General features: G+C 42.3%; 1 protein-coding gene across 1 annotated transcript in view; it reads left to right on the top strand.

Moving 5' to 3' along the window:
• Positions 1 to 17,711, top strand: part of sema3gb (sema domain, immunoglobulin domain (Ig), short basic domain, secreted, (semaphorin) 3Gb) — a 56,358-nt gene that overhangs the window by 35,494 nt on the left and 3,153 nt on the right. The window contains exons 3-15 of the mRNA XM_080763255.1: positions 11,946 to 12,106; positions 13,250 to 13,312; positions 13,641 to 13,760; positions 13,893 to 13,986; positions 14,196 to 14,315; positions 14,429 to 14,574; positions 14,704 to 14,818; positions 14,987 to 15,056; positions 15,167 to 15,311; positions 15,983 to 16,205; positions 16,862 to 16,950; positions 17,055 to 17,096; positions 17,411 to 17,568. Of these exons, the coding sequence (XP_080619381.1) occupies positions 11,946 to 12,106; positions 13,250 to 13,312; positions 13,641 to 13,760; positions 13,893 to 13,986; positions 14,196 to 14,315; positions 14,429 to 14,574; positions 14,704 to 14,818; positions 14,987 to 15,056; positions 15,167 to 15,311; positions 15,983 to 16,205; positions 16,862 to 16,950; positions 17,055 to 17,096; positions 17,411 to 17,568 (1,546 nt within the window). The remainder of the gene's footprint in view (positions 1 to 11,945; positions 12,107 to 13,249; positions 13,313 to 13,640; positions 13,761 to 13,892; positions 13,987 to 14,195; positions 14,316 to 14,428; positions 14,575 to 14,703; positions 14,819 to 14,986; positions 15,057 to 15,166; positions 15,312 to 15,982; positions 16,206 to 16,861; positions 16,951 to 17,054; positions 17,097 to 17,410; positions 17,569 to 17,711) is intronic.

Below are 17,711 nucleotides of genomic sequence, written 5' to 3'. Positions count from 1 at the left end.
AATATATATATATATATATATATATATATATATATATATATATATGAAATATATTTAATCATTTTCATCAGATCAATTTCTAACAATGACTGGCCCTACTGTCTCAGTGTGTCTCAGTAACATCACCATGAGGCAGAGATTCCGAAAACAATGTAATAATTAAAATACAGTCAAACAATTACAGGAACTGATATTGATTCACCTAGTTTGGTCCATATACACTCTGGAGTGAGATCTGGAGTGCTCATTAAAGGTAGGATATAGTGATTTTCTTTGGTTAAGGTAGGGTATAGTGATTTTCCTTGGTTAAGGGAGGGTATAGTGATTTTCTTTGGTTAAGGTAGGGTATAGTGATTTTCTTTGGTTAAGGTATGTGTTAAATAGCTCTATATTCTGATACAGTATAATAGTAGCCTACTCATAGAGTGTTTGAGTCTCCATGTCTCTCCAGCTCTTTCTAAAAGAAAATGCATGTTTTGCTCAGGTCGGCATACCAATTTTATCCAATCAGGATAGAGAACACAGACAGACAGATACAGACAGGACACCAATTAGTGAAATTTAAAGTGCAAATGAGTAATGACACAAATAAATGAGCAGACATTATTTTAACTGGAATAAACTGATTGGCATTTAGCAACCCACCTGAAAATGTATTCCCTATTCTGTTTATTAAAGAGCTGGAGAGACAGGGAGACTCCCGTTACTGAACAAACAGTCTATAGCAATGATTACTATCAGAATATAGTGATTTAATCTTTTAACAAAAACAACAAACTTTTGTTTTAATCCAAAATATATCACTCTTACACTAGTTTTAAGGTGACATCCCGTGGGACAGCAAATATTTTCCTAATACAGCAAAGACTTCCAATGAAAGAGGACTCACCTTCAATGAGAATAATATGAAAATCAAGGGTCATGCCACTCTATCATCTTCTGATAGGAAATTCCAGCTTTATTTAACCGATTCTCCCACTAATTAAAACTGCTCATTTATTCATTCCAAATGTAACACTAAAGTAATCTACCAATGACATTGCAGAGTCTCAATTTTGCCAAGAGAACAGGCATTCAACCGAGGCCGTTATAATCGCTGTCACTAAATTCAAGTCCTAAATTACTGCACACTTCTTGAAATCACAGTGTTGGGAGCTACTGTATGAAAGCCCTCCAAGCACTGGCATTTCATCACAAAGCCTAAGATCATGATGACGAAATGTACCAACCACAGCCCCTGCCATGAGAAGTCTCTATAAGAATGTAAGTAAGTGGATTATTATTTTAGTTTTTAAGCTTTAAAATCAACTGAGCTTCATGCTCACATGAGAGAAGGACCTTATCATCAACTCACAATTCAGGTCTTATAATATAAACCACACCTACTAGGGTTCGTTTTTAGGTGAAGTAAACTATAGATATTAGATAACTGGGTGAATAATTTACCAGGGGAATATAACTGAAGGCTTCACAGAAAGCAAGGCTGTCTCTGCAGCCGCGACCACTCCCCACAGCAGGAATAGCCGGGAATGGGATATGTATTTTGCCATGGCTTTCCAGGCCCGGCAGCAGGTGTGTCCCTCCTCACGTTCAATGCCAGTGATCACCCCGTCCTACCCCTGGCCCAGAGGTGGTTGATTTTCAGGATAAAGCCACTTGGAATGGGATGAGGGAGAGGTCCTGAGAATAGAAACCCCCTCCCGCCCGCACACGCACAGAGCCGACGGTATGCCAGGCGCTTGGCTGAGCTGTGACGTCTGGGATTCTGCGTATTATTTGTGGATCTCTCACGCGCAGCTGCACCGAAGACACACAGGCGGCCACACGTCGCCACCTAGTTAGAGGCGGAGATCACAGCAGCTCTTGCACAGGATTACACACATGCGCACACGCGATCCCGCACACACACACAAACAAACAGGCGCACAGTCGCACGCACACATGCACACACACGCGCACGTTTGACACATAGCTATTCATAAGAATAGCTGTGTCAAACTAAACACATGGGTACACATGTTCACGCATGAGCGAAGCTATTCATTTAAGATATTAGCCTATAAAGATGTGTGCATGACCACTACACAGAATGTAAGCTCGCAAACTTAAATATAGTTCTCTCTCTCTCTCTCTCTCTCTCAAAGCTGTCATTAAGTCATAGGCCTACCCAGGTCTGGGACAAAGAAAATTTAAATGACAGCCCAACAGACGAATCGAAGATTGGACATAATTATATCTAAGCAGCTGGGCGTAGAATAGCTTTACTACCAGGAGGTCTTCATATAAGATATTTTAATAAAGTTTCGTTTCATACTTTCTTGAATGTACAGGGCAGGCCTTGCATGAAGACGGCCCATGTCTGTGGTTATAATTACAGCAAAGACAACCATGAAAAGTCAAACAAATTCAGCTTGTTGAGCATTGCTGCTAAAACTGGTTCCCAGAACCTAGCTTTGGTTCATTGTAGATGATTCCTATAGAACAGGGGTGGGCGACCCCTGACCTAGCTTTACTGACAATGACATTGTCTACAAGTAGACCTGAGGATCTAACTTTCTCAGAGTAGGGACATGTGCTAACTTTATTTTATTAATAACTAGCACATCTCATTCTCTACTCTACCATAGGGATAGGTAAAAAAAATAAGTTTTATTCATTGAAATAATAGCCGGTTTGTGGCTTTCAATTGGATTTCAGCTCACTCCATAGTCTGAAAGTGAGCTGAAATCCAATTGAAAGCCACAAACCGGCTATTATTTCTGAAAAACCCAGTTGTTCCGAAATAGTTTTAAACAGTAATACTTGCATATCAAGTGGAATGGGACAGTACATTCTAAAAAAAACAATAAACAAAGGTTTGACAGACAAACCATGCTTGTCACAAACGCTTGTCTCAGATGGAGATTATTCAATTTGTGAGGATGTCTGAAATCTGTTCTGAGGCCAAGGCATCCTTGAGTTCTGGAAAAAGAATGGAAAAGAATATCCCAATATCAAACAAGCTGCCCTCAGGCTACTGTCAATGTTTGGGTCAACTTAAACAGTGTATTCTACCCTTAAAGATGTGAAATGTAAACATGGATGTTTTTTACTAGCCACAACTGAATACAAACCAGATTTAAAGAGGCTTGTTGAAGGCAAGGAATGTCAAAAGTTCCACTGACTAATTCTGTCATTGCATGGTCTAATAAATTGTTTTATTTCATCATGTGGAAAAAGTAAGAAAAAACTAAAGTTTGTCACAAGAAAACGTTGTCATTGAAAGGTCAATTTAGTCGCTGTGTGTATGTATGCGTGTGTGTGTGTGTGTGTGTGTGTGTGTGTGTGTGTGTGTGTGTGTGTGTGTGTGTGTGAGAGAGAGAGGTGTCTTAAAACCCGATTTCGACTGAAGAATTAGCTCAATTAGTGTATTAATTGTTTTTGTTTTTGCTAATTGTCATTAATAAATAAACATAAATACAATACACTAAATGTCGTCAGTTGAAACTTTCCACCAGTATTGCTTATTGACAATTTAGGCCTTTTTTCTTTTCTTCTTCTTTTTGAGTGGTGCAACCACGAACAGCAATGTCCGTCCTAACCTATATGTGACTATGTTTAGAGTACCAGTAGGGGCAAAAGTGGCGCTGCTGTGCCAGAAACAGAGAGAGAGAGATGGTGTTGCCTGCTAATTACAGAGAGAGAGAGAGAGAGGGGGGGGGGGGAGAGGGGAGCACCACTCAGTTCACACAGGTGTGATTTTTTTTATACCTCTGATTTGGATGGAGTTCATGTTTCACCCCATTCCAGTTGTCGTGGAATGGTTTATCAGGATATAAGGAAATAAAAATGTCCTCATGGTGCAAGAAAGAAGACGTTATCCTTTCAATAGGCAGTTGACCGTGTCAGCCCACACCCACTAATGTGACCCCCGGGGGCACAGCCATTTCCATTGTTCTATAGATGATAGCAATGCATGCTACTCTACACTTCTTACATTTAGGCTACTAGATAAATACTTTTTTTCCTCCTTCTTATTCTGCCCTCTAGTAAAGTTACACCCCATTCAGTTAATTGTTTCAGCAGGTACAACAACTCATATGTTTGTAATTTGCGTCCTGGTCAGGTTGGCATGTTGCACAGCTGTGTGCCTCATGACATCAAAGTGACACTGGCATGAGACTAATGCCATTCATTTATAGATTTGGTCTGTGAGGCTGCTGTAACCCCCACCACACCCCACCAACCCATTCCCTCTGGCCAGTGCCAGGCTGGCGCTCGTGTGCAACACAGTCAGAGGGCAGCATTGTCATCACGTCCCCCCCCCCCCGACTCTGAGATTTATAGCAAAAGTCAACGAGGTTTTCTCTCCTAACCATCCCAACACCTGACCCCCACCCCCTTACATACCACCAGTTAGACAAATGTCCCATACAGGGTATATAAGCACATCAGACAGGCTTGCCGTTTTGTTCCTGCTTTATTAATTGCTTAACCCCTATTTTCATTTTTCTTTTAAGATTTTCAAGTTTATATTTAAATCATGTAAGCATGTCTACAAGCTTACAATGCAATGTGCATCACAATGTCTTTGTCACATGTTGTGAGCTTGTAGCTCTGCTATTTAGGAAAGAAAGACATTAATTGCGCCTATAATGACATGCCCAAAAGAGGGATGCCTGGGTTAAAGTGGTTACGGTTTATACTTTGTCGTATGACTGACAGAAATAGCAGATTTCCACCTGGAAAGCATGACACGAGATGGGAAAGAGTGACAGGAGATGACGTGCCACACCATGCAGTCACGAGCTGGACTCCTGTAATGTTGTCTTTGCCAACATGCTACACGTGCTAACTGAGCAACCATTATGGCCCTGAAACACTGCGTGGGTGCGTGCACGTGTGTGTGTTTTCTGCCTCGTGTGCATGCATTTTTATAGGAAATATATTACCAATAAACTATTGGCCTTCATTTGTATTGCCCTTTCAGAAACAGTTACTAGGTGCTTCATAATTCATTAAATGAAAAACAAAGCAAAGCAATCACAAAGTGACAGAGATGACAGCAGTGGCATTTAGAGTGCTACAGGAATCATGTTTTTCTGTTTGACAACCTGGAAGTGACCTCTGCCATGGGTTCTCACTGCACATTTACAGGTTCCAGCATTGGCTTTAGATATATTACAAAAACGAGTTGTGCTGCAAGCAAGACTTATGATTTTAACAACAATCTCCACAAATTAACACATTTTATGACCTCATACAAATAGTATATGTTAAAAACAACCATATCATAACAACACATATCTTAAAAGTTCACAGTTGAGATATTAGTGGGTGTCATTTGTATTTTGGTTGAACAAAGATGTTAGCCATATACTTTTTTCCTGTATAAATAGAAAAACCTGAAACCAAGAACCACAAAGTGTAACCTTCTTCACAGCTATACATAACTCTAGTTTACGGTTACAGTACAATATACAATATTCTGTGTGACACAACAAAAGGGCTGTGGCCATTCCTCAGTTGATTCTGTGGTTACTTTAAATGGCCTTTGGGCGCCCTCTGCTGTTGGCCAAGTCATAGTACAACCAAGAAAGGTTATGGCCTACCAAATGCGACTCTGCTCTGTTTTATTTTATTGTTGTTGTCTCCACCAGGTCTACTCTCCACCAGGGGCCTGTTTCACGAAACTTGGATTAGAGATTAAGCCGGGATTTAACACATATCCTGTCTTAATATATCCTGGATCAGCGATTAACCGGTTTCATGAAAGCTGGTTAATCTTGCCAGATAAATTTAACCAGTTAACCTGGATATGTTGAGGCTTGATTCGGTTTCATGAAAGTGATGCTACATTAGTTACCATGGAAACTAATGCTTTGGATTTAGCCTGCTCCGGACCAGGCTAACAGCCAGGTTTAACCTAATCCTGATGTCTTTACTGTTCATTAAGCAGTCAAACTGATCACAAACCAATGATGTTTTCCAGACTTATTCAATTATTATGAGTTTATGTTGCCTTATTTGTATCGGTCTGCATTGAAGCACTAATTTAAGCACTATATAAAATCAAATAACCAAAATATATAGGCTGCACAACATCATGACAGCTTGTGAGCTTGTAGATCAGCTGCTTTTGGTGAATGTTCCCCATGAATAGGTTTGCTGTCGTGCAAGTGCACGGTTAAGAAGAGTTATTATATTATATTATATTATTATTTTATTTTTTTGTAAAAGTGAAAACCACCATTACTCATTGTTTTACAACATATTACCATTGTAACGTTTCACCCACTACTAGTCCTATACATACTTACACCTAGAAACCCCATTCAAACCTATTTAGGTTCATCCTACGGTGGACATGTGTGCCTGAAAAGGAATCTTTGAAATGTTTCATAGTTTTAGAAATATAGTGCTTTCAAATTTGAGACATTTATAGGCAGATAGTGGCACTTTAAAAAATCACTTTCACCTAGAAACTCCATTCACACTTTGTAAAATTCAGCTTACTGTGGAGACACATGCTGGAACTTTTTACTTTTAAATGTTTTGTAGTTTCTGAGTTATTTAACTTAAACGCCCAATGCATTCTCAATGGCAATAGCACAAACTTTGGCATGCTACATGAACCCATGACCCTTACCAGTCTGGCCCCTGTCTGGACAACAACCCCCTTCCCCAAAGGTAGCTCCCTCAGAGGAGGGAGTTATGGCCAAATATCACAATGCGACAATATCATTATGCTTAGCTTACAATATTAAGAATTCTGTTTTAAGTTAATAGTAGTGGTAAAATGTAAACTATATTTTTGGGGTAGTTAATCATTCAGTCTATCCACTATTGAGAGCATGTTCTCTCTTTAATTACAGCAGCAGTATTTCTTTTAGAAGCTTAAGTCCTTGTGTATTGTGTATTGCTGTCCAACAGCAACAGCAATGCACCACAGCTAGCATCCAACACCAACAGCAACACACAACAGCCAGCATCCAACAGCAACAGCAATACACCACAGCCAGCATCCAACAGCAAATAGCAATACACCACAGCCAGCATCCAACAGCAATACACCACAGCCAGCATCCAACAGCAACAGCAATACACCACAGCCAGCATCCAACACCAACAGCAATACACCACAGCCAGCATCCAACAGCAATACACCACAGCCAGCATCCAACAGCAACAGCAACACACCACAGCCAGCATCCAACAGCAATACACCACAGCCAGCATCCAACAGCAATACACCACAGCCAGCATCCGACAGCAACAGCAATACACCACAGCCAGCATCCAACACCAACAGCAATACACCACAGCCAGCATCCAACAGCAATACACCACAGCCAGCATCCAACAGCAACAGCAACACACCACAGCCAGCATCCAACAGCAATACACCACAGCCAGCATCCAACAGCAATACACCACAGCCAGCATCCGACAGCAACAGCAATACACCACAGCCAGCATCCAACACCAACAGCAATACACCACAGCCAGCATCCAACAGCAATACACCACAGCCAGCATCCGACAGCAACAGCAATACACCACAGCCAGCATCCAACACCAACAGCAATACACCACAGCCAGCATCCAACAGCAATACACCACAGCCAGCATCCAACAGCAATACACCACAGCCAGCATCCAACAGCAATACACCACAGCCAGCAAAAAATTAGGCCTGTCACAATTATTACATACCTGTGATTGCCTAATCACAGGTATTTGAGATCATCGCAATACTTTTATGCAGGGATACTAATCGTAATCGTGATAATGGTTGCCATATTGAAAACATTTCATATATTTTCAAACATAAAATAAATAGTGGAAATATAGCTGATCTACAGGCTCAAACCACATCATAGCCCCTCTCGGAACCCTACATAAAGCTTTTATGAAATTTGGACTTTAACTTGCTTTACGTTGGGTCCCTGGTCATGCTAAGATTTTCCAATGCGATTGTTGGAACGCGGATATATACAAACTCAACCTTTCTTCGATCGGCGCGCTATTACCGCGCTTTTTATTGTGTTTGCTTACGGATGTGCGAACTATAAGTACCTTACATACCTCTGATAAAATCTCCTGTGTCGCGGAAGCCGTTAAGTATTTTTAATCCATGTTTGATTAAAAATGTCGCTTTGATTTCTTCTTGTTTATTTACCGTTTATTGTACCGCCTCCCGATGTGCGGTTGGCTTTGCGGGCTACGTCCCTGCCTCTGATCTGCTCCGTCATAGCTGTAGCACCACTAGCTAGCCAGATAGGCGGTACAATGAGGTGTCAATAAACAAGGTAGGAAGAAGCGACATTTTTAATCAATCATGGATTAAAAATACTTAACGGCTTCCGTGACACAGGAGATGTGTCGGTATGGTATGTAAGGTACTTATAGTTCACACATTCGTATGTCAATACATGAATAAACATGGTAAAAGCGCGCAGATTCGTTTCTCATGGCGTGTTTACATTGTATTTGTGTGTGCGTAACTGGCGGCAGCCCAGCGTGGAGCAGGACCCAATGGGTAAAGTAAACAAAGTGTCAGAAACTTTACTACATTCGGGTTCTGCTTGCGGGGCTAACCACATCACAAGGTGACACGTTCTGAGCTTTTTTATTACGGTATAAAGTTATTGAATTATGCATATTTTGTAATATTGTGGACCTTTTTGTTTTCGAGGTCTAAAAAAGACAACGTTTTATTCGCAATGTTAGTATGGTGCAATTAAATCGTTAATTGCAATTATTTGAGCCACAATTAATCACCAGCAAAACGTCATAATCATGACAGGCCTAAAGGGGTTCCTACTAAGGATTAAGTATAACTAAGCTCACCTGTTTGTAGACCTAGAATGCCTGTGATCATTTAATTATACTTCGTAAATTTTCATGTATCATAAGGCATAGATAGCTTCCATCGTTTCTTGTAGATATGAAAATGTGCGCCATAAATGTGATAAATGCTCCGTTTGTACTCACCCATTAAATAATTCCAAAGACGTGGAGTGAAATATGGTCCTCTAGTTTTATATCCATGTGAAAGTTCTGGCACAAAACGCGTATTTAGTGAATTATCTCCACTTTTTCAAGAGATGCACACGGACATCTTTCTCTCCGGGCGAGGGGGACACGGACACAAACACAGACGTCATCACCAATTGACCAGGGAAACGCAAAAGTTTGCAGTCACACAATTGGCAGGTGGTGTGATTAATTACCCAGCACCTATCGCAAAGCACCTGCCAATTGTGTGACCGCAAACTTTTGCGTTTCCCTGGTCAATTGGTGATGACGTCTGTGTTTGTGTCCGTGTCCCCCTCGCCCGGAAAGAAAGATGTCCGTGTGCATCTCTTGAAAAAGTGGAGATAATTCACTAAATACGCGTTTTGTGCCAGAACTTTCACATGGATATAAAACTAGAGGACCATTTTTCACACCACGTCTTTGGAATTATTTAATGGGTGAGTACAAACGGAGCATTTATCACATTTATGGCGCACATGTTTGAACCCGAACAAGAAATTAACCTGGCCGTTCTATGGCTCTGTATGTGAAATACTGTGCATACTGTATGTAACAACAAGAGCCGTTCTAGGGCTAACCTGTTTGGTGTGATGGAGAGAGAATTCACTTGTCCATGTCTCTTAGCAGCTTTTTTCAAAATAACAAAAATAAGTGACACCGAATATAGTTCTAAAACGTTGTAGATCTTCTCTTTGGCTCAATAAAGTAGTCCAAAAAGTTATAAAACAAAAAGGCAATGCATTGCTAACTGGAAAAAATTAAAATATATCCAAACTTTAAGTCAGGAGTCATGGTTCCTTTGTTCACAAGCTCTGATTGGTTTGTTCAGAGCACAAAGCCTCAGAAAATGTCCGACCAAACTTTCTCTCCTTCCCTAAACAAAGTTCTTCGGTCAAACTGTGCATTGGTTTGCAGTGTTGGGGAAGTTACTTTGAAAGCGTAGCTTGTAAAGCTACAAGTAGCTCACCATGGCAGTAGCTTGATCAAGCTACATAGCTACCCCTGGAGAAATGTAGCTTGTAAAGCTACAGCTACATAGGAAAAGTAGCTCAGCTACTTTTTATTTTTCAGCGTTAAATTGAAAATGTACATGCGGGAGACCCCTCCTCCCCTCTGGGAGACCCCTGCTCCCCTCTGGGAGACCCCTCCCACCCTGCTCCCCTCTGGGAGACCCCTCACACCCTGCTCCCCTTTGGGAGACCCCTCCTCACCCTGCTCTCCTCTGGGAGACCCCCACACCCTACTCCCCTCTGGGAGACCCCTCCTCCCCTCTGGGAGACCCCTGCTCCCCTCTGGGAGACCCCTCCCACCCTGCTCCCCTCTGGGAGACCCCTCCTCCCCCTGCTCCCCTCTGGGAGACCCCTCCCACCCTGCTCCCCTCTGGGAGACCCCTCACACCCTGCTCCCCTTTGGGAGACACCTCCTCACCCTGCTCTCCTCTGGGAGACCCCCCCACCCTGCTCCCCTCTGGGAGACCCCCCCACCCTGCTCCCCTCTGGGAGACCCCTCCTCCCCTCTGGGAGACCCCTCCTCCCCTCTGGGAGACCCCTGCTCCCCTCTGGGAGACCCCTCCTCCCCTCTGGGAGACCCCAAATTGTAGCTTGTAACTTGAGTAGCTAAGCTACAAAAAATGACCCAAAAAGTAGCTGAGCTACTTGACGAGGTACACAAATATGAATGTAGCTAAAATACCACAAGCTACAGCAAAATGTAGCTAAGCTACGTAGCTCAGCTACATGTAGCTTAATACTCCCCAACACTGTTGGTTTGAGTTAAGTTCTGACTTTCGCTGTATTGGCTTGTTTGACAAACAACTAACAACCACAACAAACAAACTCTTCTAACTGCCCAAAATGGCACCCAGGCCTCACTTCCTGGCAGTTCACTTCCTGGAATTGGAACTATAGCTCACATACATTTCCCCCACAGCTCCCCCTATGATCAAACCTTGTAATTTTGTCAACAGAAAATGGATGTCCATGGTTCAACTACACAAAACACAATATATTCTCTGTAGGCCTGCACTACATTTCAGGGTTAAATATTCAAACATAGTTTAACCAATGTATTCCCTTATATTCCCCAGTATGTTTCATTTTCTTTCAATACTCATACCAGGACAGGAAATACATTATTTGACACATGTATGTGGCAGACATGTCACAAGATCAACATGGAATGAATTCTGTACTTCCCATTGAAATAAGGAGCATGTCTTGAGTGTACAGGGTTTGATGAGGTCAGATCAACAGTGAGTTGAAATTAATTAATTACAGAACAAAGCGATGTACGAGCTTGACATGTAAGCTTGCTGATCTGCTATTTGTGAACAAAATGTAATTAAATTAATTAAACAAAAACTAAAGGTTTTGTCTTCTTTGTTATGGTTACTGTGGTCATTTTTTAAAGCTCTATCTGTTTAACACAGTTATAAATGTGACTCTTTTTATACACTAAGACAGTCATGGCGGCAATACTAATTGTTCAGGAGAGGAGGACAACTGATTTATTTTTATTATTAGTTTTTATCCAAAATGAGCTAATAGCACAGGCAGACTCTTCACATACACAGCATGTCTGAAATAAATGTCAGAGCTGAAATCAACATGAAAATATGAAATAAATACTTAAACATGCAACATGAACCAATATGAACCAATATGTCAGTTATAGGTCCCTGAAGACCCGTCTGAAGTGAGTGGTACTGTACTGTACTGTACTGTACTGTACTGTACTGTACTGTACTGTACTGTACTGTACTGTACTGTACTGTACTGCACTTTACTGTACTGTACTGTACTGTACTGTACTGTACAACCCTGGCCTGTGTGTGTCTGTGTGTTAGGCTGTGCAACAGTGACACTTGGTGGTGAACAAACGCTATAACGCTTGCAGAGCTGACTATGTGTGTTTTCATCTTGCAGAGCTGATAGAGACGCGGACGGCGCGGCCCTTCTCCTTCTCCTTCAACACCAGTGACTACCGCATCCTCCACATGGACCAGGACCAGGGGAGACTGTACCTGGGCAGCCGGGAGTACCTGGTGGCTCTGGACATGCAGAATATCAACAAGGAACCACTCATAGTAAATATACAATCATATGATCTACCTACTCTTCGCTCTCTTCTTGAGAGGGTTTTTTTTTTTTTTGATCGGAACCTTTGACACTTGATTTTGCAACATCATATATTATTTTTAAAAATTGTATAATGGCATTATTTTTAACAACATTTCAAGAACATTTCAAGTCTTTGTCATGGTCCTTCAAAAGTGTATTAAAAAGGTTTTAACATGCAGCCAGGTGTTTTTCTCTCTGGTTCTAAAGCTTCTTCAGATGCAATGGAAAAACGCCTTATTTTGCCTGTCAATCATTGCCCCAGGGGCTGAAGCATAGGGGAGGAGCAGGGAGGAGAGGGGGCGGGATTTGTGAACCGTTACATCACCGTCCACAGGCTGATCTGAGCACTTGTTTGAGCCTAATTATTGAGAAAACCCCCAGACCACAGAAAATCCACTGAATGTTCAAAGTTCAGGTTTTTTGGGTGCAATTGAGGTCAGATTTTTTTTTATGTCACCAGACCTTTAAGTTTGAATATGTATTGCTGTTGACCCACCTTAGCAGTTAAGTTACCACACCTAGCATCGTTCTCAAACTGCTGACAAGCAATTACCACAACTGCTACAGTATGAGTTACAACACTGTAAGATTGACTCTTTTAGAGTGCATGGGGATTGATTGCCCACCGCCTGATGCACTTTGCAAACATAACGCAGCCAGTACCCACTTGTTTTAATAGCACACCAAACAATAATATTTGTTTGGTACACTGTAATTGCACATTGGAAGCATACAGGAAATCCAACAATTACAATGCTAGAGTATAACAAAGAGTTAGAGATGTCCATAACATACATGTCTCTGAGATGAACATTGAGTGAAAAAAATAATTAAGCCTGATTTACACTTCATTGTGTAAGTTGTGCAACGGTGTATAAAGTATTACCAGGGGATCGTGTTCCAGTTTCAAATTGTATGCATGCCTGTATTTTGTTTCATGACTTCCAATTTTACTAAAGAGCTGGAGAGACGACATTGTACACAGCATACAATGATTACTATTAAATATGGGAATATACTGTAGAGCTATATAACACTTATTTTAACTATACTAAGTAAATACCACATAGAGGACCTTTAAGCCTTGTTTGTGTTCTTGTGTGTTTCAGATCCATTGGCCAGCTACAGCCCAGAGGAAAGCAGAGTGCAGAATGACAGGGAAGGGTGGACAGGTCAGTCCAACCTGTCCATCATCACAGACACTTTCAAACACTAATTATATTAGATCAGTACTGTGGGGTACCTTACCCCTTTAGGCCTAAACTTATTAGGCATTTTTACTACTTTGAAAAAGATTTAAAAATAATGAAAAGTGTTGGTCTCTTGTAGATCGTCTATTCTCTCTATTCTTTAATGTTTTTCAAAATAGTCAAAATCCAATCTACAAGCTTGATCTTGTACTGCAGATCTAGCTGCTAGTTTCTTGCGAATATTTCCCCCACAATAGGAGAGCTAGGGTTCACGTGGTTAACCTGCATTTGATTGACTGTTTTTAACCAGGGAGAATGTGCCAACTTTGTGCGCCTCATTGAACCCTGGAACAGAACTCACCTGTACACCTGTGGTACTGGAGCCTACAAGCCCATCTGCACCTTCATCAACAGAGGATGGAGAGCTGAGGTACGCACGCACTGCACGCCATTTACCATTATTCTAGTTCATATAATCAACTGTGAGAGAGTTCACTGACAGATTGTAAAATCAGGCACTTAAATGTCTTAATTTAACACTAAGGACTATACTTGTGTACAGGAGTATCTGTTCAGGCTCGTACCTGGCTATGCGGATTCAGGGAAAGGCAAGTGCTCCTATGACCCTCGGCAAGTGAACGCTGCCGCTCTGATAAGTGAGTAACCACTCACACACGCACACGCACGCACACACACACACACACACACACACACACACACACACACACACACACACACACACACAAACACAACCACACACACACACACACACACACACACACACACACACACACACACACACACCCCCATATGTCATCCCTTTATGTCAGTTGAATACAGAGTTGTCTGTCTGGATGTGTCCCAGATGGGAACCTGTATGCAGGCGTCCATGTTGACTTCATGGGAACCGACCCCGCCATGTTCAGGACGCTGGGGGACAGGCCGGCCGTCCGCACAGAGCAGTATGACTCCCGCTGGCTCAACGGTGAGCACTTATTGCCTTATTGTCTGAAATGGGTCTTTACAAATAAACTGATCTTGCTTTACCTCGACTTACGCACTCCAGTCCAAACCTGTGTATCCGTGTTATATCTCCAGATCCCGTGTTTGTGAAGATCCATCAGATTCCAGACAGCTCAGAGAGGAATGACGACAAGCTGTATTTCTTCTTCAGAGAAAAGAGTTTGGACGCGGCGGGGGGCAGCACCCCAAATGTGCTGTCCAGGGTGGGCCGTGTCTGCCTGGTGAGAGAATAAAGCTATTAGGTGGTTAAACAGTACATTTTGAGTGTGGATGGATGACATCAGCACTGACAGTAGGAGACAACGGAGTTGATGCAGGATGAACCTCTAAATTGTACTCCCGTCCCCCAGAATGACGATGGCGGACAGCGGTCACTGGTCAACAAGTGGACAACTTTCTTGAAAGCACGATTGGTGTGTTCGGTGATCGGGAGCGACGGGGTGGAGACTCATTTTGATGAGCTGAGTAAGTAGCTTGTGATATGCGCTGGAAATCTAAACATTTTAGCTTGCTAAAGTAGGGGATATATGAATAGGCCTACTAAGACACAACATGCACAGACATATCTGTACATGCACAAGTTTATCTCACCGCAGCACTAAGAAACTGTCCCCTTTTACAAAACACTTTCAGAGGACGTTTTCATTCAGCCAACACAAGATGAACGCAATCCCGTCGTGTATGCAGTATTTACAACTGCGGGGTAAAAATACACTTTACTTCCAAAATAATTGTCATCTATCACCGTGTCATCACTGTGCGTTTTCCTTGAACCTTAACTTTGACCTTTGTCTTCTGTCATCATGGTGACAGCTCTGTGTTCAAAGGCTCTGCTGTGTGCGTGTACTCCATGTCTGACATCCGAAATGTCTTCAACGGCCCCTTCTCTCACAAGCATGGCCACAACTACCAGTGGACGCCATACACAGGGAAGATCCCATACCCTCGCCCTGGAACGGTTAGAACAATCTCTAGTAGTCTCTCATTTTTGTATTTTAAATGATACGTAGCTTGCAGAGTTAGTTCAGTCGGTCAGATATACTCAATAGGTAAATACGAAGGCATTACATTGTGGGTGTACTGTATACAGTGTTATGCAAGACCCACATGTCATACACTGATGTGGTAATCAGCTGACCAATTGGGCGAGGTATTTAAGCTCACCTAAGACTGCATTCTTCCTGCCTTCCTCTGCATATGGTTCCTGGTGGTCATTATGCGCTGTTTGCTCCCACCGCCACCCCAGCACCCCTGCTTTTTCTGTTCCCGATGGGAGGATTGTTATTGTATCTATCTCCCTGCTCTTAGTGTTTACTGAGATTTGTTCAATCTATTCGTGAGTTATCTGACTGACATAAATAAATAGAAAATGTTTATGGAAAAGGGATAAATACATTTAGAGATGAACGCCATCATCTGGTTTATTAAGCTGCGAGGGTATCACTTGCACAAACGAACAACTCGTCACTGTGACGCATTTGTAGCTTCTAGATCTATGAGTTATTTTTGTAAAGCAACAACATACACTACTGTAGACTAACTACAGAGTAAATACAGTAAATTAGCCTATTAGTGTCAACAAGTCACACTCTATTAGGTTGTTACATTTTTTTTGTTATGTTTGCACAGTGTCCGGGAGGAACCTTCACTCCGGGCCTCCGCTCCACCAAGGAGTTCTCCGATGAGGCGGTAAACTTTGTGAGGGCACACCCTCTGATGTACCACCCCGTCTACCCCATGCACAAGCGTCCTCTGGTGCTGCGCACTGGTGTGGACTACCGCTTCACTTCCATCGTGGTGGACCTGGTGGACGCCACCGATGGGAGATATGAGGTGCTGTTCCTGGGCACAGGTCAGTTTGAGCCCTGATACCAGAACTGTTCAAAAAATAATCTGAGAGGGAAACTGTTTTTTTTTTGTTTTTTTTTAATGCAAAAAATTACCACAGGCCTGTTGAATCAGTACATACCGGTCAAACAACTCTACAGTGGGCGCCCGCTGGCCTAGCGATCCAGGCGCATGTCACATAGGCCTATAGGCTCTGGCCTGACAGCACGTTGCGTGTTCCGAGTCCCGTTCACGACGACCTTTGCTGAGTCTCTCTCCCTGTTTCTCCCTCCATCCCTCTTCCATCTTAAATGTAACTTATCAATAAAAGCAGAAAAGCCTAAAACAATCATACTTTACTGGGTGCAGGTTAAAGGGATATTTCACTTTCAAATAAAGTAAACATAAAAAATATATCTCTCCTGTCTGGAAGAAATCACCTAACTCCAAAATGTTAAGTTTTCAGGAAATATTAATATAAAAAACATTCAGCTCAGGTAGCTTTTTCTGCCTTTATTGATAGATTGATAGTAGACTGACGGAGAGAGATGGGGGGGAAGACACGTGGCAAAGGCCGTCGGGATCGGGAGTCGAACCCGCGACACGCCACCTGGCTGGCTCAGCAGCTAAGGTGCCCAGACGGTTGAGCTATTTTAACTTAAACCATCCTCTTTATTGCAGACCGTGGAACAGTTCAGAAAGTCATAGTTCTTCCCAAAGACACGGCCAGCACAGAGCAGCTCACGTTGGAAGAGGTGGAGGTTTTCAGGGTAATTCCAATCAAATGTTTTAGCAACAGTGTTCCATTGTAGAACGTGAAATGAGACTGAGAGTGTCTGTGTTTGTTCTCACTGTTGTTTCTGCTCTCGCACAGATTCCTGGTCCAGTAAAGACTATGAAGATATCATCTAAAAGGGTGAGCCTATGCCTGAGCCGCATTAAACCACTGGTTCTCATCGCTAGCTTCAGGGACCACCACGGTTCCAAATGGACCCATTTGGGTCTGTATTCTGTAACTCGGAGTGTACAAATGGAACCAAGTTAGATCAATGGAACATAGCATATCATTTCTTATTTATCAGTATAACAATGAAAAATCCCTATTTCGGGCATGTCATTATATAGACGAAAAAACAAAATATACAGTAAATAGCCTACTACTTTTTTTTCCTATTCTATAAACAAAGAATATAGGGCTAATCTTTCTGTTTCCTCTGTTGTAACTTGCAGCAACAACTGTACGTATCGTCAGACAGAGGGCTCACCCAGGTCTCCCTGCATAGATGTGCCGTCTATGGCAAAGCCTGCTCAGACTGCTGTCTGGCCCGAGACCCTTACTGTGCCTGGGATGGAGAGACCTGTACTGCTTTTACCCCCTCCACCAAGAGGTGAGGCCACACACACTCTAGCCCACTGGTAAATGGTGCAATTATATAGCACCTTTATCCAAGGTGCTTTACATAGATTGTGCATTACATTCACCCATTCACACACACATTCGTACACCGATGGCAGCGGAAACTATGTAAGG

This window comes from Protomyctophum bolini (assembly GCF_963924005.1).
Source record: "Protomyctophum bolini genome assembly, chromosome: 5".
Classification (NCBI taxonomy): Eukaryota; Metazoa; Chordata; class Actinopteri; order Myctophiformes; family Myctophidae; genus Protomyctophum; species Protomyctophum bolini.
Note: the sequence above shows the minus strand (reverse complement) of the source record. Positions and strands in the feature narration are given on the sequence as shown.